Source organism: Neofelis nebulosa, chromosome 9 (assembly GCF_028018385.1).
Source record: "Neofelis nebulosa isolate mNeoNeb1 chromosome 9, mNeoNeb1.pri, whole genome shotgun sequence".
In the NCBI taxonomy this organism is placed as follows: domain Eukaryota; kingdom Metazoa; phylum Chordata; class Mammalia; order Carnivora; family Felidae; genus Neofelis; species Neofelis nebulosa.
This window is the reverse complement of record NC_080790.1, coordinates 22224201-22249655: the sequence shown is the minus strand read 5'-3', so window position 1 is coordinate 22249655 and position 25455 is coordinate 22224201. Positions and strand designations below refer to the sequence as shown.

The 25455-nt window shown below is 40.8% G+C and overlaps 2 protein-coding genes across 5 annotated transcripts; one reads left to right on the top strand and one right to left on the bottom strand.

The window, feature by feature from the left end:
* Positions 1 to 432: 432 nt before the first annotated feature.
* On the bottom strand, positions 433 to 21315 carry GPN1 (GPN-loop GTPase 1). Of its 4 annotated transcripts, none has more exons than XM_058682892.1 (14): positions 21168 to 21315; positions 20367 to 20460; positions 18258 to 18297; positions 16732 to 16798; positions 15818 to 15855; positions 12799 to 12877; positions 12494 to 12588; positions 11508 to 11553; positions 10722 to 10868; positions 9545 to 9627; positions 8007 to 8046; positions 7266 to 7356; positions 2878 to 2985; positions 433 to 1132 (listed from the first exon to the last, which is right to left on the bottom strand). In XM_058682892.1, the coding sequence occupies exons 1-14, from the start codon at positions 21276 to 21278 to the stop codon at positions 1047 to 1049; spliced, it is 1125 nt and encodes a 374-aa protein (XP_058538875.1). In that variant the 5' UTR covers positions 21279 to 21315; the 3' UTR covers positions 433 to 1046. The 4 variants fall into 4 exon arrangements, with proteins under 4 accessions (XP_058538875.1, XP_058538876.1, XP_058538877.1 ...); XM_058682893.1 differs by having other exon boundaries at positions 21267 to 21293; XM_058682894.1 differs by lacking the exons at positions 16732 to 16798; positions 18258 to 18297 and having other exon boundaries at positions 21168 to 21296.
* Positions 21316 to 21392: 77 nt separating this feature from the next.
* CCDC121 (coiled-coil domain containing 121) lies at positions 21393 to 24918 on the top strand. The gene is made up of 2 exons (XM_058682887.1): positions 21393 to 21929; positions 22619 to 24918. Exons 1-2 carry the CDS (start codon positions 21394 to 21396, stop codon positions 23586 to 23588), a joined length of 1506 nt encoding a protein of 501 aa, XP_058538870.1. The 5' UTR covers position 21393; the 3' UTR covers positions 23589 to 24918.
* Positions 24919 to 25455: the final 537 nt, after the last annotated feature.

Sequence of the window (25455 nt, the reverse complement as noted above, 5' to 3'; positions counted from 1 at the left end):
GCAAACCTTACCACGGCTACTATGTATGGAATGTGCACCTGACCCAAATCCATGGCCTTTGATGAAATCACCAAGGATACTTTAAAGTACAATACAGGGGCACCTGGGTGGCTCAGCTGGTTAAGAGTCCTACTCTTGATCTCAGTTCAGGTCTTAATCTCTGGGTTGGGAGTTCAAGCCTCGCACTGGGCTCCGTGCGGTGCATGAAACCTACTTTAAAAAATATATAAATTTTAAAAATAAAGTACAATACAAACAGCCTGGCTCTGTACCTGGTTACTAGGTATGTATACACAGGAGGCTTTAGTAAACATCCCTCTTTACTGAGACAGGTTTGGACAGGTGGCTTTAAACCTCTGTGTTGAACAAAAGTGAACCTATGTGCAATTATATAATTTTCTTATTTGAAATTATGATAGGGTTACAACAAAATTAAAATTAAAAACTCTTTATCCAAGTCACCATCAAAAGCAAGATTCTTACTCATTAATCTTATGTTTTGCTCAATTTCTTCAACGAACTGGTGTCCTAAAATGTTAGCTACCCCACGTGAGACACATTTCATACCCAACATTGACTGGTTGCCAAGGAGACTTCCACTGCCACTCTGGGCAAGCTCATGTTTTCTCTCTCCCTTTCTGCTAAAAGGAGGGGAACTCATGGTGTAGGATCAAGGGCAAGATGCTGGGAGAGTAAAGTATAGATCCAGCCTAATAGAGATTTGAAGTGAATTTTAAGTTCTATTTCATCCATCAGCAGCAAAAGTACGTAAGTTCAAACAATTAAACTGGAAGCTTTAGGCTTGAAGGGGTATCAGCATCCAAGGACAGTCCATATCCTTCCTTGCATAAATCCAAGGAAAAGGCCAAGGGGAATTGGCATCTACCTGCCAGGTCCAAGAGTCTCCTAACCCTGGCTTCATCTGAGTCAAATTTCCCTATTAGAGAAACTCTGCTACTCTGAACAAAATTGTCCTTTATGGTAGCCCCCAATCAGAGGTAAGAATAGTTCCTTCACAGAGTTCCAAACGTTTGAACTTCTAGAAACTATTTGTTGTTTCTCTTCCAGTATTGTGCCATTGACTCTTGCATAAAATTCTGGAATGCTGGCTCTTCACGGCTTTCCTCCGTAACTGCAAGGAAAAAAGAAGGTCAATTCTTTTTAGCTTTCCCATTATATAGGTGGTTAGAGCTGCTGTCACCAGTCCATCAGAAATAGTACTCTGTTTCTAATAAACTAAGTGTTCACTAATCCCAGTAAGGAAATACCTCCCAGAAGCATGCTCTATTTATCATGTTGCCCAAATGCACAATTTCTCTCATCTGTAAATGAGAATACCTCATTCATAAAGTAACTAGAATGAGGTCCCATTCCTAGGTATTTTTAACCAAGAGAAATATATATAGCAGCTTTATTAATAACTAAAATCTGGAAATAACCCAAAAGTCAATTAGCTAATGAATGAACAAATTGTGGTATGGCCACATAATAGAACATTATTCAGCAATAAAAGAACGTATTTCTGATACATGGATGGATCCCAAAAGCATTACACTGACTGAAAAAAGTCAAATGCAGCAAGCTATTAAATACTATGATTCCAATTATACAACACTCTGGAAAAAGCAAAATTATAGGAACAGAAATCAGATTACTGATTGCCAAAAACTAAGTGTTCAGGAAGAGGACTGAATAAGGAATAAGGAACAAACAAGCATAAGGAACTTTTGGGGGTGATGGAAGTGTTCTGTATCTTGATTATGATGCCTGTTACAAGTGCACATATATTTGTTAGAACTCATCAAACCAGACACGTAAAAAGGTTGGACTTTATGGTTTGTAAATTACACCTCAATAAATCTGAGTCAGTGAGGTACACTGGATGGTAAAGAGAGGTTTGCTCTTGGTCACTGATTTGACCTCAAAGAGTTGTTTCAAGAAATCGATTCTGTTCACAGTCCCTAAATCTATGCCAGGTGGAGAGCCCTTTTGGGTTTCCAGGGCCATTCTATCCTCTGGTACAGTCCCTTCTAACTGGTTTCAGTCTGCCGAGGCCTCTCCTTATGTACTCTTTGTTTCCCCCTCCCCCGCCCCCCCGGTAGTCTTTTATTTTTTTAAGTTTATTTATTTTAAGAGAAAGGGGACAGTGCACACACATGCACATGAGTGGGGGAGGGGCAGAAAGGGAGAGAGAGAATCTCAAGCAGGCCCCATGCTGTCAAGATAGAGCCTGAAGTAGGGCTCGATCTCGCAAACTGTGAGATCATGACCTGAGCCAAAATCATGAAGAGTCAGACCCTTAACTGACTGAGCCACCCAGGTGCCCCTTCCTCTCATGTATTCTTTTTTTTTTTTTTTTTTTTTTTAACATTTTTTATTTATTTTTGGGACAGAGAGAGACAGAGCATGAACGGGGGAGGGGCAGAGAGAGAGGGAGACACAGAATCGGAAACAGGCTCCAGGCTCCGAGCCATCAGCCCAGAGCCTGACGCGGGGCTCGAACTCACGGACCGCGAGATTGTGACCTGGCTGAAGTCGGACGCTTAACCGACTGCGCCACCCAGGCGCCCCTCATGTATTCTTAAAACAATAATTGCAACCAAACAAAAATCCTGGATTCCTCAGAGTTACGACCTAAAGATGAGAAGACATGAGATTAATAAATAAAAAAGCCTGTAATGAGTTCAATATTAACTACTCAGTAGAAAGGCCAGGAACTCTCAATATACTGAACTCTTGCCTGCTGCTGTATCCAGTGCCATCTCTTCTCTCCCCTGTCACTGGCTGCATACATAAGGTGTCTCTCAATAACAAAAAGCTCCTGAACAAACAATGTGAGGATAAGCAGCTGTTCTCTTTTCATGGGCCACCTCTCACCTCTGTGGTCAATATCATCAGTATCACTGTCTGCTTCCTCATCCTCTTCATCCAAAGTTCCCCGAGTCAGGATCAAGTCAGAAGGGTCGAGTGCAGGAGATAAGCTGTCTACAGAGAAAACACCTATGAGTACCATGTAATGAACCTATGCCTCCTCAAAAAGGTGATTTTCAATCCATGAGTAAGTAGGATTATAAACTGGCAGGATGAAAGTAGTCACAATAAATATAAATGCAGAATCTTACCTCTTCTAAATGTATTGTTAATACCACTTAACATTTCTACAGTAGTTTAGTTCACACAATGTTTCATGAATCTAAAAGGTGCTGTTTTTAAGCTTAAGAAAATTCCTGGTAGTAACACCATTCCTTTTTACTAGCTTCCAGCTTAGAAGAGGCTATAGTTTTTCCTACAAAGACTAAAGACATTTAAGCAGATGCCGCGTGCTGGCGAGTCAGGGTAAAAGTGTACAGCACTAAGGAAGTTTCCTGGTGGAAATTTAAGTTCAGAGGGTCTGAAGAGATCAGAGGGTGAAAGGAGCCAGGATATGATTCAAGAAAAAGAGGGAGGGAGGGAGGAAAACGGAAAATCGAATCTATTTTTAGAGCCAAATTCCCTACTCAGGGAAACTGAATAAGGACTAAGTGCCAATCATCAGGAAAACGTCTAATCAAGTAATTCCTGTGAGGGGATTCAGCCTGAGAGAGTTGGGCTCTATGAGAACCTAAAACCATGCTAAGCATCATAGAGCTATGGGAGGACATGACCACTCTCTTCAGGAGCTTGGTCTCAGAGAAATCAGCTGGGGAATAAAGGTGGCCATCAGCAGCAACATCAAGGGACACAAATTTCAACAGGCCTGTGGCCCTGAAAAAGGATGACAACGTGGCATGCTAACAGTCAATGCTTCACTCTGTGTCCAACTATACTTGGGATTTTCCCAAATAACTTCTTGAAAGTCCCCAACCTTTAACAGGTTATCAGAACATGGCAGCAGATTTAATTCACATTTGTTGATTCACATATTCATGAGTGATTCCAAAGGAGCACAGCACACAAATTTACGTTGCTAAGAAGCAACAAGGATGGCCAGGCAAATTCACTCAAATGGTAAACCTAGGCAGTTTCCTGGTAAACCCAGCATTTCCTCCTCCAAGTGGCTTTATTCTCTACTAAAGATACAGCAATAGCTTTCGATACAGCAATAGCTTTCATCAACAGAACTTCAATCTTTTAAAGGCCAGTCCAGTCCATACCACTCAAAAGTGTGGTTGGGTGGGGGTGCATATATTCTAAATATGAGCACCAACCTAGAAACCCCTAAGAATCAATGACAACATTAATTCAAAAAATACAAAATTCCATAAAGTAGCAGCATAAAAAGACTAACATATGGAAATTAGAAGCCTTCATATACACAAACATAACCAGTTAGAAGATATGGTTCAGAAAATCCCATTTTCAACACTAACAAAGAAGATAAAATTCTTAGAAAATTTTTTAACAAGAACTATGCAAAAACCACATGAGGAAAACACTCCTGAAAAATCAAGTTACATTTGACAAATATAAACACACTCCTTGCTCTTGGAAAGGAAGACTCAACGTGACAGTTGTCAGTTTGCCCTATATTAAAGAACATAACGCAATGTCAATAAAAACACCAAAGAGCTGTTTTAGCAAGCTAAATAACTTGACGCTAAAGTTCATACAGAAAAACAAACAGGAAGAGCCAGGGAAACACTACAAAAGAAAAATATGAAAAGGGACTAGCCCTGTCAGACATTAAAACATTTTATACAGGCTCTACGTAATTATAACAGTGTGGTAAAGACACAGACAATCCAGAAGAATAAAACAGAAGTCCAGAAATATACCCAAGTACACATGGAACTTTAGTATACGATACAGGTGGCATCTCAGATTGCTGAGGCAAAGGTAGTCTTTTTAAGAAACAGTATGGGGGTGCCTGGGTGGCTCAGTCGGTAAAGCATCCGACTTCGGCTCAGGTCATGATCTCGCGGTCCGTGGGTTCGCGCCCCACGTCAGGCTCTGTGCTGACAGCTCAGAGCCTGGAGCCTGTTTCAGATTCTGTGTCTCCCTCTTTCTCTGACCCTCCCCTGTTCATGCTCTCTCTCTGTCTCAAAAATAAATAAATGTTAAAAAAAAAATTTTTTTTTTTAAAAAGAAACTGTGGTACAATTGTTTATGAAAAAGGTAATACAGAGCTATACTTCACACTATATCCAGGAATAAACTAAATGGATCAGGGATCTAAATGTAGACACTGAGGGGCACCTGGGTGGGTAAGTCGATTAAGCGTCCGACTTTGGCTCAGGTCGTGATCTCACAACCCAGGAGTTCAAGCCCTGCATTGGGCTCTGCGTTGACAGCTCAGAGCCTGGAGCCTGCTCTGGATTCTGTGTCTCCATCTCTCTCTGCCCTTTCCCTGCTCACTTGCTCTCTCTCTCTCTCTCAAAAATAAACATTAAAAAAATTTTTGTAAACATAGACAGTGAAACCATACAAGAACTACAATAAAACATAAGTAAATTCCTCTTTAACACAGTATGGGTAAGGGATTCACAATTACGACACGAAATCCAGATGCAGTAAAAGAGAAAACAAGTAAATTTGACTATATCAAAACAAAATAAAAACTTTCGCCTGGCAAAATAACACCATGAACAAAGTCAAAAAACAACTGATAACCGGGCACCTGGGTGGCTCAGTCTGTTGAGCGACCCACTTCGGCTCAGGTCATGATCTTGCGGTTTGTGAGTTCGAGCCCCGTGTCGGGCTCTGTGCTGACAGCTTAGAGCCTGGAGTCTGCTTCGGATTTTGTATCTCCTCTCTCTGCCCCTTCCCCGCTCATGCTCTGTCTCTGTCTCAGAAATAAATAAACATTTAAAAAAATTTAAAAAAAAAAGCAAAAACAACTGATAAGGAGCACCTGGGTGGCTCAGTCAGTTGAGCATCTGACTTCAGCTCAGGCCATGATCTCACTGTTCGTGAGTTCAAATACCACATCGGGCTCACTGCTCTCAGCCAGAGCCTACTTTAGATCCTCTGTCCCTCTCTCTCTGTGCCCCTGCCCATCTCCCTCGCACTCGCTCTCTGTCAAAAATAAATAAACATTTAAAAAAAACCTGACAACTAGGAAGAAAAAATTTCCAACTTGCATCACAGAAAAATGGATATTACCCCTATTACATTAATGGGTATTAAAACTAGTGAGTAAACATGTGAAAATTAAAAGGATATTCATATGGTCTCAAAGCATCACCCAACAAAATACTTATAAAGGGAAAAATAACTTTATAATGAAAAAAATCTGGCAGACACCAACTTAAGCAAGTAATCAAAATTAACATCACCAGTAATGGGACAAATCTACACTGTGTGCCTCCAGATGTTCTGCGTGGAAAAAACTCAACTTCACTTGTGTAAAGTTCTGCCACCTGAATTGAATACTGAGGGAACATCAGACAAACCCAAACTGAGCATCATTCTATAAAACATCTGTCCCATACATTTCAGAATTGTCACTGCCACGAAATACAAAAAATGGCTACAGAACTATTCCAAATTAAAGGAGAACAAGAGACTGGACAACTAAATGCAATGCAGATCCAGGATTTTCTCCTGCTACACAGGGCAAACAGCTACCTCTAAATGAGGACTACACGTTAGACAACAGTATCAGTGTTAATTTCCTAATTTTTAGTTAACTATAATGGAGTTCTATAAAATAATATTATTGTTAGGAAATATATGTTAAAGTATTCAAGAACAAGATTCAAGAGTAAATCCGTAACTTATTCCTAAATGAGTCCAAAAAAGGGGAATATATATATAATGTATAAGCATTTTGTTTACAAATACACTTATATGCTTACATGAAATATAACTGCATACCTATTGAGAAAGAAAGAATAAAGTAAATGTGGTAGAACATAAACATTTTTGGAATCTGGTTGAATGGCATATAGTAATTCCTATGCTAACCACACAATTTTTCTGTTAATCTGAAATCAGGCCAAAATAAACAGAAAAGAAAAAAAAAAAGAGGGGGGTAGAGGGTGAAAAGTATTTAAGAAAATAGAGAAGATATCAAGTATCTTGCCAAAGTAAAGCAAAAACTACCTTAAGAGGAAGAATTCAAAGTCGTATAGTTATATATACAACTTTCAGGAGTTTATCTTTCCAAACCATTTTATATATATATATACACACAAAGTAAATGTGACAGATCAATTGATCTATCTAAAACACCACATTATCTTCATCCTTTTCTCTTTATCTCTCTTAAATGTGAGTATCTTCCTGCTCAGTGGAAATAAGCATATTCTGCTTTTAGTTCCTAACACCAAGAGACCCCCCATTACCAGTGGCAGTCCCTGTGTCCAAGGCTACGGAGCCCATATCTTGCCGAAGGCGTTCCAGTTGTTCTTTCTGTTGCTGGCTCTGTGCACTGGCCTGTACATACAGAGAAAAATATCCTCATATTAAAAAAGGAGCCCCCGAGTTAGATGCCAGACTTCTAACAGGAGACAATTAAGTATACAAATACTAAAGGCTATTTAGACATTGAGGCAGGTAAGAGATGGCTGATACGGGGACAGAAACACTAAATACCATGAGCCCAGATTAGCACAAATTCAGATTGAAGGGCTCTGCAGACTGATTTAGAGGTTTCAGAAATAGGACACAAAAACACATCAAAAGAACCCTCAAGAAGACACAGCAGTGATAAGGGGCCCTGTGCAGCCAAAGGGGGCAGGCCAAGTAATTATTTGGAATCAACACTGTGAACCACCTCTTTTGTCTTAAAATTCTATAACCAGCCTTTAAATGAGCCTTGGAGAAGTGAAGTAGGGCATAAGAAGTGCTTAGCAAATGTAACAGAAAAACCAGATTTTTAAAAATTCAAATAAAGGGAAGGAAAATAATTAAGGGGCACTTCTGCATCCAGACAGCACACATACACATTTACTAATTTAAAATAACAAATACCTAAAACATACCCTGATAGCCAAAACAAAAGCATTTATGGCAGAATTATTAGTACATGGTTTGAAGTTATTTTTTTTAGTGGCCCAAAATATACACTAACCCTCCTCTCTTACCAGTGATTTCTTCAGACGTTCATATTCAGGACGATATTCCCTGGAAAGAGAAAACACTTTCTTAATTCTTTTGCTTATTAATCTGTCCTATCTGCCCTCTATCTTCCTAGGTCTCTGACAATAACAGAAGATCTGACCTCACTGAACATTAGATGTAACAAGTCTCAGTCACTGAGATTCTAACTCTTTGGAATTAAAGTCAAGGTGCTTGTCTCCACCCTGTAACCAGCAAAGATACAAAAGACTGACTGCAGGGCTGGAAAGATGAACTCTGGCATCCATGACTTAGGAGCTCATCTTTTATTTTTTATTTTTTTTTTTTCAGTAATCGCTACATCTGACATGGGGCTTAAACTCACAAGCCCAAGATCAAGAGTCAGATGCCTACAGACTGAGCCAGCCTTGTGCCCCAAGCTCATGCCTCATTTGGGTAAACATTTGAAATGAATAAAAGTAGGAAGGCCTATTGGGCTCAGGTAGCCCAATATATAATTATGTGGCTAATCTGGGCAACAACAGGATATAGAAAAGACTTCATCCTGAGGCTTTGATAACACACAAAAAGACCCCTTGTCTGATGAATCAAAATCAAAATAATGTATGTAAGAACCACCATGTGGTTGTTAGAATCTTGCTAAGTATGAAGCCAAGAGGAACATACTAGTAAGCAGCCAATGATCATGCCAGGAGCCCAAGGAAAGGTGCTCTGATGACACTTTCCTTTAGGTAGACAGAATTCCAGTATTTACCACAATAGTAGTAACAACCATTTGTCATAAAGTATGCTTGCTACGTGTCAACAAGTGTGCTAGGTGCTTCAGATGTATTTTCACAGATAATCCTCACAACAACCTTAACAGTAAGTGCTATTATGCCTGATCTACAAATGATGAAAACTTGCTAAGGCTACTCATTTATTAAGTGGGGGAAACAGAAATCCAACCCATGCCTGTATGACTCCAAAGTCTATGTTCGTAATTTTTTTTTTAAGTAAGCTCTACGCCCAGAGGGGGGCTTGAACTCATGACCCTGAGATCAAGAGTCATATGCTCTACTGAGCCATCCAGGTGCCCCTCCAAAGTCTATGTTCTTAATCCAGGGTCAGCCAATGTGGCAAATAGGCCAAATCAAGCCCACTGCGTATTTTTGTAAATAAAGCTTTATTGGAACACAACCATACCCATTTGTTTACAAACTGTCTGTGGACACCTTTGCCCTACAGTGACAGCTGAGCAGTTGCAACAAAGATTGTATGGCCCACAAAGCCTAAAATATTTACTATCTGGCTTTTTACAAAAAGGTCTGATGATTCTTGCTCTTCATCTTTCAATATAGCAAAGGTCTTATACTCCTATTTTTAAAAAAGTTAATGGGACTTGTTATCCCTAAGTGTACACATACAGATCCAGTACACGTAACATGTGGTAAATAGAATACTTACACTATGAAAACCAAAATGCTTTGCCCGGTAAAACTGCTGTTGTATCAGATTGTGTGTTGCTAAGAATGTCATCTACAGGATTTTCCTTTATCCTCACCTTTCATACTCTTCTGCAGCACTGGTGACTTGCGTGAAGAGTTCATCTAAGCCTGTACCCAGAACAGCAGACACACCCACCACCTGCCAAAAGCATCATTAATGCCACTGAGGAAATAAGTGTATATTTAAAAAAACATTTTTCATGTTTATTTTATTTTTGAGAAACAGAGACAGACAGACAGACAGATATCACAAGTGGGGGAGGGGCAGAGAGAGAGAGGGAGACACAGGATCTGAAGCAGGCTCCAGGCTCTGACCTGTCAGCACAGAGCCTGACGCAGAGCTCGAACTCACAGACTGCGAGATCATGATCTGAGCTGTAGTCAGCACTCAACCAACGGAGCCACCCAGGCACCCCACAAGTGTACATTTTTAAATGGTATACATTACTTTGTTCGAACGTCATAAAATCTTCACAAAAGTTTAGATACTTCAAGATATCTCTTACAAAGAGTAAAGCTAAAACAAAGCAAAACAGCATGCATACTCAAAAACCATGGAAATAAGTCTATGAAAAAGAGAGGACTGGAAAAGAAAGAGAATTAGCAGGAACAGTAGGAAGTCTTCTCCACTATTCCCTGTCAATTTCAACCACTGTCTGTTCTCTACAAAAATTAGTATCTCATGTTAATTATCTGATGTTAATCATGTCTTTGCTTGGACAATTACCATACTGCTTGCCACACCTACCCTCTTTTGCTTATATAAATCTTAACCTTCCTTCAAAGCACACCTCTAATGTTATATCCTCCAAAATCCCTCATTTCAAGAGTGATGTGTCCCTCACCAGCATCAGGCCCAACCTCTAATCTTTTGTAACGTCCTTACCACAATATATCATGTTTCAATTATGTGTGTAGCCTTCTCTTCAAACTAGACCATAAACTCTGAAGGCAGGGTCTTTACCTTACTTACCTTTTTTCCTCTTTTTTTAAAAGTAATCTCTATAATCAACATGGGGCTGAAACTCATGATCCCAAAATTAAGAATCATATGCTCTACCAATTGAACCAGCCAGGCTTATTTATCTTTCAAACCACCAGTTTTCAATAAGTAATGCTTTAAATGCTTTTTTATGAAGGTAATGAACTTTTCTAAGATATGTTCAAAGCCAGCCCTATGGGTTAAGAGGTTGTCTGAAGGGACTATCAGTATAAGCAGAAGAGAAAGTTTACCCTAAGTGAGCTGTAGAACTCATCTAACACCAGGCTCATTGAACGAGTGAGGTTACTGACGTATGTAGTCTCTTGATTCAGGGCATCTTGGAAAGCCTCAAAATCTTGCATCCATTCCACTGCAAAGCTGTGATCGATGATGTCAGTCTGTACCAGAAAGAAGTCAACTATCAGCAACCAGAGATGAGTTCAGACATCAAACAATGCTAAAAAAATTTTAATTGAGTGATAATAACAAAGAACAATTATTCATATAGTTCCTTTCTGTTTCCCCCATTTCCTTCTCCACTACAACAAATCACAAAGAGCCAAGACTGTTGTAAATAATTAAATGAAGATAGGTGTTCTCTTGATGGACGCAGACCCTCCACCATCCACAGCCAAGTGACCATGGCCACAGTGGATGCCAGCACATTCTAAGCTCTGAAGTGATACGGTCTTTTGAATACTAGTCATTAACCCTACAACAGGGAAGTTTAGTATCTGTTTTAATTGCTACTTCCACCCCCACGTGCACAGTCACAATTCTAAGGGATAACATACACTATGCTTGAGGGGCTACTCTATCTGGCTTAAAACTACTTTGATGAGAGTCAGTGATACATATTCATATATTTATATAATCTGACTGAATCTTCTTCCTAGAAGTGCTCATGACTTTGTTTCTGCTAAGTCTGAATCTGTTCTCCAGCATGTGAAAATCCTTCTCACCTACCCAAACCTTCCATTAACACAAGGTTCTGATGAAAAAGAAATACTGAATCGCAAAAGGAAGGACCCACTTACTTTATTCATAACCACAATGAAAGGCAGCTTGGTTTTGTACAGGATGCTGAAAATCAAACATCAAGACATTAGTAAAAGCACTTAAGTTCTTGCTTGCCTTGTGTCACTCTGTTGGAATGGAATAAAGAGAAGGGGGATGGATTCAGACTCTACATACAGGTATCCACTCTTGCACAGCACTCACATTCTCCTCTCCCAAGAGGAAAAACCATCACCACCATCAAGCAAACACCACACACACTTTCTTGGAGCAATAATGCTTTAATACTGATTTTGGTTTTTGTGTATGTTTTTTGCCAGGTTGTTTGTTTTTACCAAATAATTGTCTTTTAAGCAATAAATATGCAAACAAAAAGTACTGTCATCCGATTTCTATTTCGATTAGGATTTCTTGTGTCTAACTAGAAGGGACATCCCTAGTCACATTAGGAGGCATGAATACTGGCAGTGGCTTCTGTATACCCCCAAAATCAAACTCTCTCAGATTTAATAATGGTTGGCCTTGCTCCTATGTCTAATGCATTCACATACCCGAGTGAGGCATGTCCTTCTGCCTCTAATGACACCATTCCTGGAGCAAACTTGTGCTTTTTGGAATTATAGATGAATCTCTTTGTTCATGATCCCTCATATTATAATTTAACTCTACCTGTCATAACACAGAAAAGGAGCACTTACACCAGGGAACTCTATTCTATTTAGACTTCTTTCATTCAATTGGGAGCAACTACCAGAAACTCCACCTATTTCTGTAACAAGCAAGGGAGGAAGATAAGTTGCCCATAGAGAATGCCAACACATGTGCCTTTTTTCCCTTCTAACCCCTCCCCAACTCATAACCACTAAACTGAGGGGCAAATTTGGATGAGCACAAATCCAGGTTGGTAAGCACTCAGGACTCAAATACAAAAAAAAAAAAAAAAGAAAGAGAGAGAAAGAAGGCTTCATACCTTGCTGTAATACCATGCCCACCAATAATCAATTACCTGCAGGCATAGAGCATATTGGACATGAAGGTTACTGGGTTGGTACTTCTTGATGTGTCCATGACATAAATGACAACTGTTGGAAATGAAGATGCCTAAAGCCACAAAATAACCACAGCCTTAGTCAAAGGGCTCATAACCTATCCCCAAACTCCCCCCAACCTTCCTTAGCAAGGGAAAGTCATTTGAAGCAGGGTGTACAGAGCTTCCATAACTCCCTCCCACATAAGGTCCCAGGCAATAAAGAGATGCTTAACCAGTCTAGTTCTCTAGTTACTCTAAGTAACAAGTCCTAGAATACTCACCAGGGCCTCAGTGATGATTGTCCCAGAAGCTGACCACGTGAACACCTCAATCTGTCCAGGTGTGTCAATCAAGACATATCTGTGCCAAGAAAGACCATTAAAGAGGGGCACCTGGGTGGCTCAGTCAGTTAGGCATCCAACTCTGGATTTTGGCTCAGGTCATAATCTCACCGTTGATGAGATCAAGCCCTGTGTCAGGGCCTGCTCTGACAGTGCAGGGTCTGCTTGGGAGTCTCTCCCACTCTCTCTACACCTACCCCTGCTCGCTCTCTCTCTCTCTTAATAAATAAACATTTGAAGTAAATAAATAAGTTAAAAAAAAAAAAAAGACCATTAAAGAAGTATTAAACTTGTGCAATGCTGAAAAAGATTCCATCACACAAAACACTGAACATCTGATCATCCAAGATTGGAATAACCTCTTCACACTATCAAGTGTAACTTCCTCCCATTGCCCTTAAAATGCATACTACATTCCCCCAGGCTTTGCTCAATGTCCAGTATTTACGCTACCAGGCAGCAGGAGCAGCGGTCCTCAAATTGCTGCAAATGATCACAGAGGAAACTGTGATAGTTTTAGAAACACACTGCATTAAAAGAAGAGAGAAGCAGGGGCGCCTGGGTGGCTCAGATGGATAAGCATCTGACTCCTGATTTCGGCTCAGGTCATGATTTCACAGGCTCATGATTTTGAGCCCCGTGTCAGGCTCCACACTGACAGCTCAGGGCCTGCTTGGGATTCTCCCTCTCTCTCTGCTACTCCACCGCTCTCTCTCTCATGTGCATGCTCTCTCTCAAACTAAATAAATAAACCTTTTAAAAAAATGAAAGATAAGCAAAACCGGAAGGGAAATATCCTGGGAAACCATCTGGTTTCTTGGGGTAGCCGTGGGGTAAAGGTGGAGGGGAAGGAGAAACAGAGGAATAGGGAAGTGACAGCTAAAGAATACAGTGTTTCTTCTTGAGGTGATAGAAATATTCTAAAATTGACTGTAGTTATGGTTGCATAATTCTGTAAAAGCCACTGAAATGAACACTTTACATGGTATGTGAATTACATATCTAAATAAAGCTATTTTTAAAAATGAGCAAAGAATTTTCAATAGACATTTCTCCAAATATACACCAATGGCTAAAATGTATATAAAATGATGTTCAACATCACTAATCATTGAGGAAATACAAACCAAATGTGATACCACAATCACATGCCACTTCACGCCCACTGACATGGCTATAACAAAAACAAGGACAGCAACAAGTATTGGCAAGGATGTGGACAAGGAACCCTCACACAGTGCTGGTGAGAATGTACAATGGTGCAGCCACCAGGAGCTGGGGGTGGGAAGGGGGAACAACAGGAACTGCTAATGAGTACGGAATTTCTTTTGAGGATGAAGAAAAAGGTCTGGAATTAGATAGTGGTGATCAATGCATAACATTACAAATACACTGAAAACTACCACATTGTATACTTTAAAATTAGAGTGCACTTTGTGTATTTGTATCTCAATAAAGCCGTTATTTTTTACCTCTAGTACGATCCCATTTCTGTAAAAACACCTTATCCATCCATCCTTCTACGTATATACGCATGGAAACATGTGGAATGATAGTCACTGGTAGCAATGACAACATATATAATATTATGTAATAATGTTTTATATGTATCATACACTATAAATACTAAAAAATAATATGTAATAGTTAATAATAATGATAGTTACTTCTAGTGGGAATCAGGGTGATAGTTTCATCTTTAAAAAATTTTTTTAGGGGCGCCTGGGTGGCGCAGTCGGTTAAGCGTCCGACTTCAGCCAGGTCACGATCTCGCGGTCCGTGAGTTCGAGCCCCGCGTCAGGCTCTGGGCTGATGGCTCGGAGCCTGGAGCCTGTTTCCAATTCTGTGTCTCCCTCTCTCTCTGCCCCTCCCCCGTTCATGCTCTGTCTCTCTCTGTCCCAAAAATAAATAAAAAAAAAAAAAAAAAAAAACGTTGAAAAAAAAAAATTTTTTTAGGGGCGCCTGGGTGGCGCCGTCGGTTAAGCGTCCGACTTCAGCCAGGTCACGATCTCGCGGTCCGTGAGTTCGAGCCCCGCGTCAGGCTCTGGGCTGACGGCTCAGAGCCTGGAGCCTGTTTCCGATTCTGTGTCTCCCTCTCTCTCTGCCCCTCCCCCGTTCATGCTCTGTCTCTCTCTGTCCCAAAAATAAATAAATAAATTAATTAAAAAAAAAAAAAAAAAAAACGTTGAAAAAAAAATTTTTTTAACGTTTATTCATTTTTGAGACAGAGAGAGACAGAGCATGAGCAGGGGAGGAGCAGAGAGAGAGGGAGACAGAATCCAGAGCAGGCTCCAGGCTCTGAGCTGTCAGCACAGAGCCTGACGCGGGGCTCGAACTCACAGACCACGAGATCCTGACCTGAGCCGAAGTCAGACGCCCAACCGACTGAGCCACCCAGGCGCCCCGATATTTCATCTTTTAAATATTATGTGTGGTTTGAATTCTCTACAATGAGCAGATAGTCTTTTTTTTTAACAAAAATAATGAATCATCTTTTTTTTTAAAAAGTGAACCTATCATGATCTAATGACAGTTAAATGTAGATAATAACAGTGTTATTTTATTTTATATTTTGATACTATTTAAATTTAAAGAAATAATTATTCTCTCTGAATCACGTAAATTATATTCATTTAAACAAGGGTTAGAAAGGTGTTTCAGAGACTTTCATGCCAGCAAGTGTGGTCTCCCAAGAGAAGGCAGGTAGACGGCTGAATTTGGACAAAGTCTCAATGCCTCCTAGGAAGTGGTGGGCTTATATGACAGTGATCGGTGGCAGGATACTATTAAATTTAGCTCTACACTATATAGCATCTTAATGATTTTTAGCCCACTTTTTTTCTTCACTTCTAATGGTTTTATCCCAACCTACACTCTTTCAGAGCCTGATGGTACCCTGAAATTCTAGAGCTGTGTCAATTAGAGAGTAATAAATAGGTGTTAAACTGAAATCACTTACTTAGACATGTTCTGGGCCTTCTCAATAAATTTCATGACCTAAAAGAGAAAGATGCCAATTACAACAGATAATCACAAATCCCTCTGCAGGGAGGCCTGCCTTTTAGGCACTATCAACTATTCAATCTCTGTGTTCTCGATTAGGACACCAACTAATGAACTCAATGAACTGAAGAAACACAGCCACATCAGCAGCAAGCAAGGTCCTGAGAAGCTGAAGATGATCTGTCACTGTCAGGTCATATCTCTTGGTGCTTTGGTAAAATATTAATAGCCTGTCTCATGGAGTGACATTAGGGTAAAAAATTAGTAACTACATGAGGCACCTGGGTAGCTCAGTCAGTTAAGCGTCCGACTGGTTCATGTCATGATCTTGTGGTTCGTGAGTTCAAGCCCTACGTCAGGCTCTGTGCTGACAGCTCAGAGCCTGGAGCCTGCGTCAGATTCTGTGTCTCCTCCTCTCTCTGCCCCTCCCATGCTCATGCTCTGTCGCTCAATAACAAATAAACGTTAAAAAAAAAATTTTTTTAATTAGTAACTACAAAACACTTTTATAGAAATAGAGAAAAAGCTAGCCAATGACAATTATGTCACATGTAAAAAGCCCCATTATCTTTCCATTCCACGCCCACTAGCCCATCCCACTCCCCAACCCTCCACTCCATCCTCAAGGTAACGTCCAAGACATGATCAAGAAAAGAACCTACGTCTCTTGGATTTTTGTTTTACTGGCTATGAAGCATCTCACATCACTGATCACTGTCATTACCCACTTCTCTGTCTACCAAAACACTTACTTCTTTTCTATATGCATATGCAGGCTTATTGCTCTTCTTTCCCAGTGTGAGCAAGCTACAGCATTTAGAAGTCACAGGTTTTTACACAGCCATGTCATAAAAGTAGAAACAGACATACCTGATCAAATCTGGTAGCAAAGAGATTGAGTGAAGTCACTATACCACCATTGGGCCCAAGTCCATACCTGGACACTAAGTTGAGGATTTAAATTACTTACAGATCAATTTAGATGATGAAGTTCATACTTAGGGTATCATTCACACAAACAGCATTATAACTAAGTGTTCCATGAATGGACACTGGCAGCTAATCCTTGACTAGTACATACCACACAACCCTAACATCACAAGGAAATACTCATTATCAACATCTTCCTCATCTGTTTGTCATTTTAGGGATGGCTAGGCAAAATGAAGTAATTAAAGTGACCAAAATGTGGGGCACCTGGATGGTTCAGTCAGTTAAGCGTCCAACTTTGGCTCAGGTCATAATCTCACAGTTCTTGAGTCCAAGCCCTGCATCGGGCTCTCTGCTGTCAGTGCAGAACCTGCTTCAAATCCTCTGTCTCCCTCTCTGCGCCTCCCCTGCTTGTATTCTCTCTCCCTCAAAAATAAACAAACATTAAAAATAAATAAATAAAGGTGCCTGGGTGGCTCAGTCAGTTAAGCATCCGACTTCGGCTCAGGTCATGATCTCATGGTTCATGGGTTCAAGCTCCACATCGGGCTCTCCGCAGTCAGCACAGAGCCTGCTTCACACCCTCTGTCTTCTTCTCTCTCGGCCCCTTCCCTACACGCTCTCTTTCTCTCAAAAATAAATAAACATTTTAAATAAATACATAAATACATAAATAAAGTGACCAAAATGTAATAGATGCATCAGGCAATGAGAGCCTAATGGCATTAGCCAGTAAGACCATCTATATCACACTGCTTGCTCTGATCCTTACTGATCAAGCAACCCGATTATAATTAGTTAACCCACCTAGACCTGCCTACACTCAAAGTACACATTTCACACAGCAATGTACTATGAGTTGATCCTACTACTAAACCTACTCATTTCTGAGTTTCCCAGTCAGAGAAGGTAGTGGCCTCCAAGGCAATACTACTTTGTGGAACCCAGGCACAGCACCAGCTAGCCTCTCTCACTCTGTGCTCTCTCCTTACCACAGCCTATAATTCTAGGAAAATGGTAAGAAAACTGAAATCACAAGCTGAAATAGTATTTCTAATCACCTACAATACCTTTCCTCACATTCATCTTTCCATCCTCTTAGTTCAATTACTTTGAAACGGGAGTCTGGGTGGCTCAGTTAAGTGTCTGACTTTTGATTTCAACTCAGGTCATTATCTCACAATTCATGGGTTCAAGCCCTACATTGAGCTCCGAGCTTGCTAGGAATTCTCTGTTTCTCCCTCTCTCTCACCCTTCCCCTGCTTGCATGTGCGTATGGGCACTCTCTCTCAAAATAAATAAATAAACTTAAAAAAAAATCCTTTAAAAAATTACTTTAAAGCAATTAAATGCTTTTGCTAGTATTGTTTTACAAAGATACAAAAACACTCTCTTAAAGCCACAAAATATGGACAATAACTATCCAGTGATGAGTCAGCACAGGAGGCAGATGCAGAAAAGGATACTGTTTCATGACTTCTTTATACTTGACGGTGTCACGAATATCTGGGGGGGGAGGAGGGGGGAAAGAATTCACTGGAATTTAACACATAAGAAACAGTAAGTTTGAGACCCTCCACCTATCATAGCCTCACCCAATAGGCCTCTCAAGTCACCTCTGCTTCCTCTGAGGAGAAGAAATAAGTTTCTCTCTTGGTATGTCAGTTAGTTTTCAAATCTGTTTTCTAAATTTTCAAGCTAAGGTCAATGAACTGTGATAGGGAAAAAAGCAAGATCGCGACGAGAACAAAAAGGGAGAAGGCACCCTGCAAGTACCTTCTCTACCAGCAAGAAGCTGAAAGCAGCTTTCCAGGCTTCTCTTGCCTGCGTTGTCTTCTACTAACCCCCGGCTCCACAATGCTTTCCTTCCTTACAAAGGATAACTGGCAAGGCACCCATGACAAACGTTAAGACTAGGAGCTTGGAAGTTAAGGTAGACATGGTCTGAAATAAGGAGAAAAGTTCTGTACCACTTAAATACCTTATCAGTGACCATATGCATAGAAAAAGAGAGCTAAAAAATATGAAATTGTTGAGTTACTATATTGTACACCTGAAACTAATATAACATTATATTTGAACCATACTGGAATTAAAAGTAGAAAGCAAGAAAGCAAGAAAGAAAGAAAGCTAAATCAAGAAAAAGTTTTCTTACTGCCTACTAGTAACAGGGTAATGCAGACATGATTTTTCAAAGGGAAAAGTAATGCATCCAGTAATATCTAACTAAATCTAACTATCAGCCTGTAGACCCACCAACTATTAGAATTCCATCTTTTTCTAAATTTAAGTATAATTGACATAGAGTATCTTAGTTTCAGGTTTATATCATAATGATTAGATATTTTACATATTTCAAAATGATCTCCACAGTAAGTGCAGTTACCATCTGTCACCAAAGTTATATTAGGCTGTACGTTATATCCCTGTAATTTATTGTGTAACTGGACATTTGTACCTCTTAATCCCCTTCACCTACTTCACCCACCTCCTAAATCCTCCTGTCTCTGGTAACCAACAGTTTGTTTCCTGTATCTGAGTCTGTTGCTGCTTTGTTTTGTTTGTTCCTTTGTTTTGTTTTTTAGATTCTACATATAAGTGAAATCATAATGTATTTGTCTTTCTGTCTTGATTTATCTCCCTTAACATAACACCCTCTAGATCCATCCATGTTGTCACGAATGGTAAGATTTCATTTTATTTTATGGTTGATTCATTTTCCACGGTGCATGTATATATATATACACATACACTGTATCTTGTTGATCCATTCATCTATCAACCGAAGTCCATCCTTTAAGTGAGAAGATGTCAATTTTTTCCCAAACCCTTCCCAAAATGATCTCTGCTTAATACAAGGTTTTCCTTTATTAGTTTAACTAGGGTACGAGCAGCTTAACAAGATTAAGAGACACGGAGGGAGAAAATTAGCACAGTGACAGCCTAGAAATCAGGAGACCCGCAGATCCCATCAAGAATTAGGACACTGAATCATATCCACTCTTAATTTTTTTCATAGCCACAGATTCCTCTGAAAGCCTGCTAACTGGAAACCCCTCTCCAAAGCAATGCATATATGCATGTATATATATATATATATATATATATATATATATACACACACACACACACACACACACATATTTTCCCATGTAACGTTGGGAGTGGAAGCAAGGTTCCTATAGATCAGTACATGAACTACCACACAAGAACCCTTAAACTCTCAACTTTTGATAAAAGAAACTAAATAAAACAGGTTTATGTACCAGAGCCTGCTGAAGTGACCTGGAAGTGAGAGGACTGACTTTCTGTCATTTCGCTATCCCAAGTAACAATAGCCTGACACCCTAGGGTCAGAAAGAGGGGAGAGATAAGTGTGAAGGAAGCAAATTTAGTTAGGGAACAAATAAAAGAATGTGCATAAGGGAGAAGACTTGTTTAGAGAGTCTGGCAAATTCACAGAAAATGAAAATTGGCAGTTTTGAAAAATGAAAAACGAAAGCATTGAAGTCTGGCAAGCTGGAAGTTTTCCATTTTCTGAGGGACTTCACCCAGTTCTGGTACAGTTTACTCACCAATATTGGCAGGAAAGGGTACTTCATGTACAGCTGGGTCCAGATTAATCACATAAGGTGGAGACCCTTGGCTATGCAGATGTCCCGTAAGCCTCTGCAGAGGTGATGGGGAGAGGGATGTAGTGAGACAAAGAGGGAATGATAGGGGCCAAGAGAGAACTTCCATTCCTTTATGGATCATACCTGAAGACTTCTGCACTTACCCTTCTCAGTACTTGAGATATTCGCCCCCAATATCCACCTCCAACATTCAACTCAGATGAAACGCTACCTTTTATCACCCACCTAACAGCCTCCCCCTACTCTCGATCACTTATCTACTTGATTTGTGTGTTTTTTTTTCTAGCACTCCCACTAAAACATTAGCTCCAAAAAGCGGGAACCTAGTAAACTCAATTTCGCTGTGTCCGCGGTGGCTGAAACATGACAGCTGTGCAAGAAATAATTCTTTAACAATCTACACCAAAAGTCCGTGTGTTAACACTGTATTAATTAATTGCCAGTTACTCGTAAGACTGTCTTCGAGGAGCTGACAACTTTGTCGGTAAGACAATTCCAGAACGCGGTAAGCTGTACCAAGCACGAACTGAGGGTGTGCAGATGAGAGCCCTAGCCCTAATTAAACCAGACTAGAGTCGAAAAGGCTAGCCTAAGAAGGAACCGGAGTTGCTGGCAAGTTCTCGAAAGCCGCACGCGGGTCCCCTCCAACTCCCTGAGACCTTCCTCCCGTTCTCCCTGGCCTTTCGCCTGCCACTGTCAACCTCTCGCGCGCACCTATTACGCCCGCGCCCTATACGTCACCTGTACAAAGGTGGTTTTCCCAGATCCCGCCATTCCCAACACCAACAGACACACTGGGGGCCGAAGACCCCCAAAAGCCTGCGACTCAGCTTCACCTACGGGCTCCGCCATCTTTCTCCTGGCTCCTCCCACTCTACCGTAGTGACGCTGCGTGCTTAGAGAGGCTTCTGTGACGCGAGGGGCAGAGATAGAGGCTAGAACCCAACCAGTTCGAAAGGGGAAGGCGATGGGGTGGGGCGGGCGCAAGCGATTCCTTCCCTCCCGGCCAGGCTGCGCGCCAAGTTGGGACAGGAGGGGGGAAATGATGGGCTCGGAGGACGGCAGGAGGTGGCCAGGAAGAGAGGCACTCACCGTTGTAGGGAAGGGCCTGGGAAGAGCAGAGTTTCTGTCCCCAAAGCGAGCCGAAATGAGGTCCCCAGAGTGGGACTCCCAGAGTTCGAAAATGAAGACAGTGCGTTTCTCTTTGGACCCCCAAGGAGCGAGGAAGGGAGCCGAAAGGGAACCGGCAGCTAGGGCTTATTCGGCAACCGGCAAGGTTCAGCCGATCCAGGTTGGACCGCCCGGGGCTGGGGTGAGGTGCGACCCCCGGAGTTGCTGGGCAGCGCCGAGACCCAAGGAGCACAAAATAGGAAAACCTTCCGCAAGGGGACGCCATTTCCGCGTGGCGCAGGACCCTAGCACTACTAGCGCTGCTGCCTCGGCAGTCAACCTCTGTGAATCACACGGGGACCTTGGAGATGAACCCTTGGATTCCCAGAGCAAGTAGGTACTGAAGGGCGCTGCCCTCGACGGAAGTGTCCATGAAACAGGAAAGGTGGTAGAAAAGCCGGGAAATTTATTGTTACTCCCGACCACCCCAACTGTGCCTGTGGCCCCCCTCGTAGCCGCTATGGTGTTCAGGAACTCCCAAGGTTGGGTTTCACACCCACGCTCTGCCACTTGCTGGCGGTGTAAATCGTAGCCACGTCATTTAAAGTCTCTGAACCGGTTTTCTCCTCTTTAAAATGGAGGTGATACCTGACAGGGTTGTAGTGACTGTGTACTTAAATTGTAAACGACACTCATTTACCTTTACCATAAACTGTATCCTTCGTGCCGTGCAGTGTCAGGAGCATAATAGGTATGCAAAAATATTTTCTTGTATGAATTAAAGTACAATTGTGCATTTTGTATTTACTAAATTTTCATTAAGAATTGATAGGAGAGGGGCGCCTGGGTGGCTCAGTCGGTTAAGGGTCCGACTTCGGCTCAGGGCATGATCTCATGGTTCATGAGTTCAAGCCCTGCGTCCGGCTCTGTGCTGCTAGCTCAGAGCCTGGAGCCTGCCCAAGATTCTGTGTCTCCCTCTCTCTCTGTTCCTCCCCCGCTCGCACTGTCTCTCTCTCAAAAATAAATTAAAATTAAAAACAAAAAGAATTGATACGAGAATGCCTCACTTGTTCTTCCTTCAGGTTTGCCAAGGACTCTGGGAGTTCCACTGCACCATGTGTTAGTTTAATAAATATAATTTTCAAGCCACAGATGCTAACAAAGTCGGAGACGACCTTTAAAGAAAAGACCATGACGGAGCTGAGGAAGGTGAAGAGCCGAATAAAACAAACTCGAATGCAGCAAGAATCAGTAATGCAGGAAACCAAGCAGCTATACAATGAAAAGTTACTTGTCCAGACTGAAAACCAATTCTTTCTGGAATACCTAGACAAGGAAATTGAGGAGTACAGAAGGAAGCCTGAAGAGCTATGGGAACATTATTTACAAAAAAGTGAGGAGATTGAACAAAGGAGACAAGAATCAGCCTCCAGATTTGCAAAACAAACCTCAGTGTTTAAAGGGGAGCTCTTGCAGAAGGAAAACCTCCAATCCAATTTAAAGCAGCAGTTGCAGGCACTGAGGGATGTTTCCCTAGTAAAGGAGAAACAGGAGAGAGAAATACAGATGTTACAGGAGAAGAAAAAGGAAGCCCAAGCTGAGATCGATGCAAAGAAATTGGAAGTCCAGCTCCAGATGGTCCAGGAAAAAGCATTACTGGAAAAACAACTGAGTGAGCCAGACCCAAGGCAGTTGGGAAAAAGAAAAAGAGAAGAGCTTGAAAGGAAGGCCCAGGCCTTGGAGGCAGGAGCAAAGCAGTATACTTTTGAGTTCTACCATGACATGAGGAGAGAGAACCAGCAGTTAAAGAAGGAATTACAGCAGCAAACTCAGCAGTGCCAGGAGTTGGAGGCTATTAGCAGCTGGCTCAAAAATCAAAAGCGGCAGCTCCAGCAGGAACAGTGGTATATGGAGTGCTTAGTCCGGGGGAGGAACCGACTACAGGGAAGGCATAACCCGTGCCCAGGACAGGGTGCTCCAAAGACCACAATAACACCTCTCCTAATCACCAAATCAAATATTAATCCAAAGCAATTCCCAAAACGACACTGATTATATAAGGACTGGAGTAAGAATTCTCACGTGCTATATAGACCTGGTTAGGAAGGCTTTGGGATCTGACTGCTATGGTAAAACATCCATCATGATGTGTTAGTGTGAAAGATTAGGTGTTTTTCTTCCAATAGTACTGCTAGGTATTTGTGTGACCGGCATCCCTTAATTAGATTTTCCTTTAATTAATCTTGTTGATGAACAGGATGTTCCTCAAATCTCCAGATAACCTGATACCATTCCCTAAACACCTGTACTTCAAACTAGCTCAAGGAAACCACCTTGAGGAAATGAAAGGAAAAGGGTTGTGTGACTTCATCTAGCTAAATTAGATTTCTTTATATAAAAAACACCTTTTAAGAATAGCATTTCAAATTGACTTTATATAGTGCCTTCTGCTCTTTAAACAACCAATTATCCTCATGCCTCTTGACCAGCTCCACACAAAGGCAAAGTGTTTTTTAAGCTTTTTCAAGTTCACAAGCAGTGGCCAAGCACTTCCCCCAGTTTTGAAGAGTGAAAAAGTAAACTGCAAGTCGGAGAAGAGCTAGGAAGAAAAAAAAGCACTGGGCAGAACGACCTTTTGTCTGATGCTCTGCCCCTCAACTGGGTAAATTGAGAAGGGAAGAGCAGAAAGGGGATGTATATTCGGTCAACTACTTTTGACAGTCTTTTCTGTGAAGAAACACTTCTGGCATTAATGAGGTGACTGAATGCCTCTGCTTGTTTTAGGAAAAGATATCAAGAAAAGTGTTAAAATATTTGGAAGACCTTTTAAAAGAGTCTTATGATATCTATTTCCCTAACATTCTAAATTCTAAGATAACAAGATCACTTAATGTTAACTATAATAGGTACTTCAGTTTTAGGTCACTTACTACATTTTCTTATTCTGTGTGCACTTCATAGTACATGAAATGCCTTTTGTAATTAATATGTGCCTTGTATTTAGGTCTATTTAGAACTGGAAACAAGATTTTTAATTAGTATAGACGTTTCGTTTTTGAAATTTTTTTGCACTAAAAAATATAAACATTTTTTACACTTATGACATATTGATGATTAGACTATTTGAATGCTAAATCCTAGTACAGGGATATAACCCCGTATTTTAACATCACTCCTCTATGGGGAAATATAATCCAACCTTATGTTTTCTAGAAATTGTCAGTGATAAGAAACTACAAAATAATTTTCATGAATTTTGTTTTATTCCTATGTAAAATGAACTTAAAATTGGCTTAAATTTTTTTTCTCCCTCAATGCCTTTTACCTCTAGCTTTAACAATTTTGTTAAATGTGTATTGTTATTAAAAATAAAATGTATATTAATATATCTGTTGATTTTTTTTATTTTTCCAATGTAATGTATTTTCTACTCCACTCCTCTCTCTTACTACTACTTCTGCAAGTCTTATTCTTACAAATGTGCACATAACAAAACCACAATTTCAACGCAGAAGAGTAATATTTTAGATAGTATGCAGGTTCCTTAACTTGAATACTTCAGTTCTTGAGCTGAAAATACAGAAAGACTCAACTTGAAAAACATGGTAACCAAGACAAATTTGAAGCCCTATTCTCTGTGGATGCAGAAAACCACAGAAAAATATATACTAAGGCTGAAAAGGGGTTGGGAAAGTAGGAGTGATCTAGAATCTTACTCTGCTGTTAATTTCCCTCCTGCCTTTACTGTTCTGATGATCAAATTGGGAAGTGGATAACTTCCATCTCCTATGTTTATTTTTAATTCCTATCATCCCAGATAACGGATCTGGTGTATTGCTTTATGGCTGTCCCTTTCAGAGTGAGGCCTCTCTTAAGGGCTTGAAGACTTTCGAGGGTGAATCATCTGATAAAGGTATTT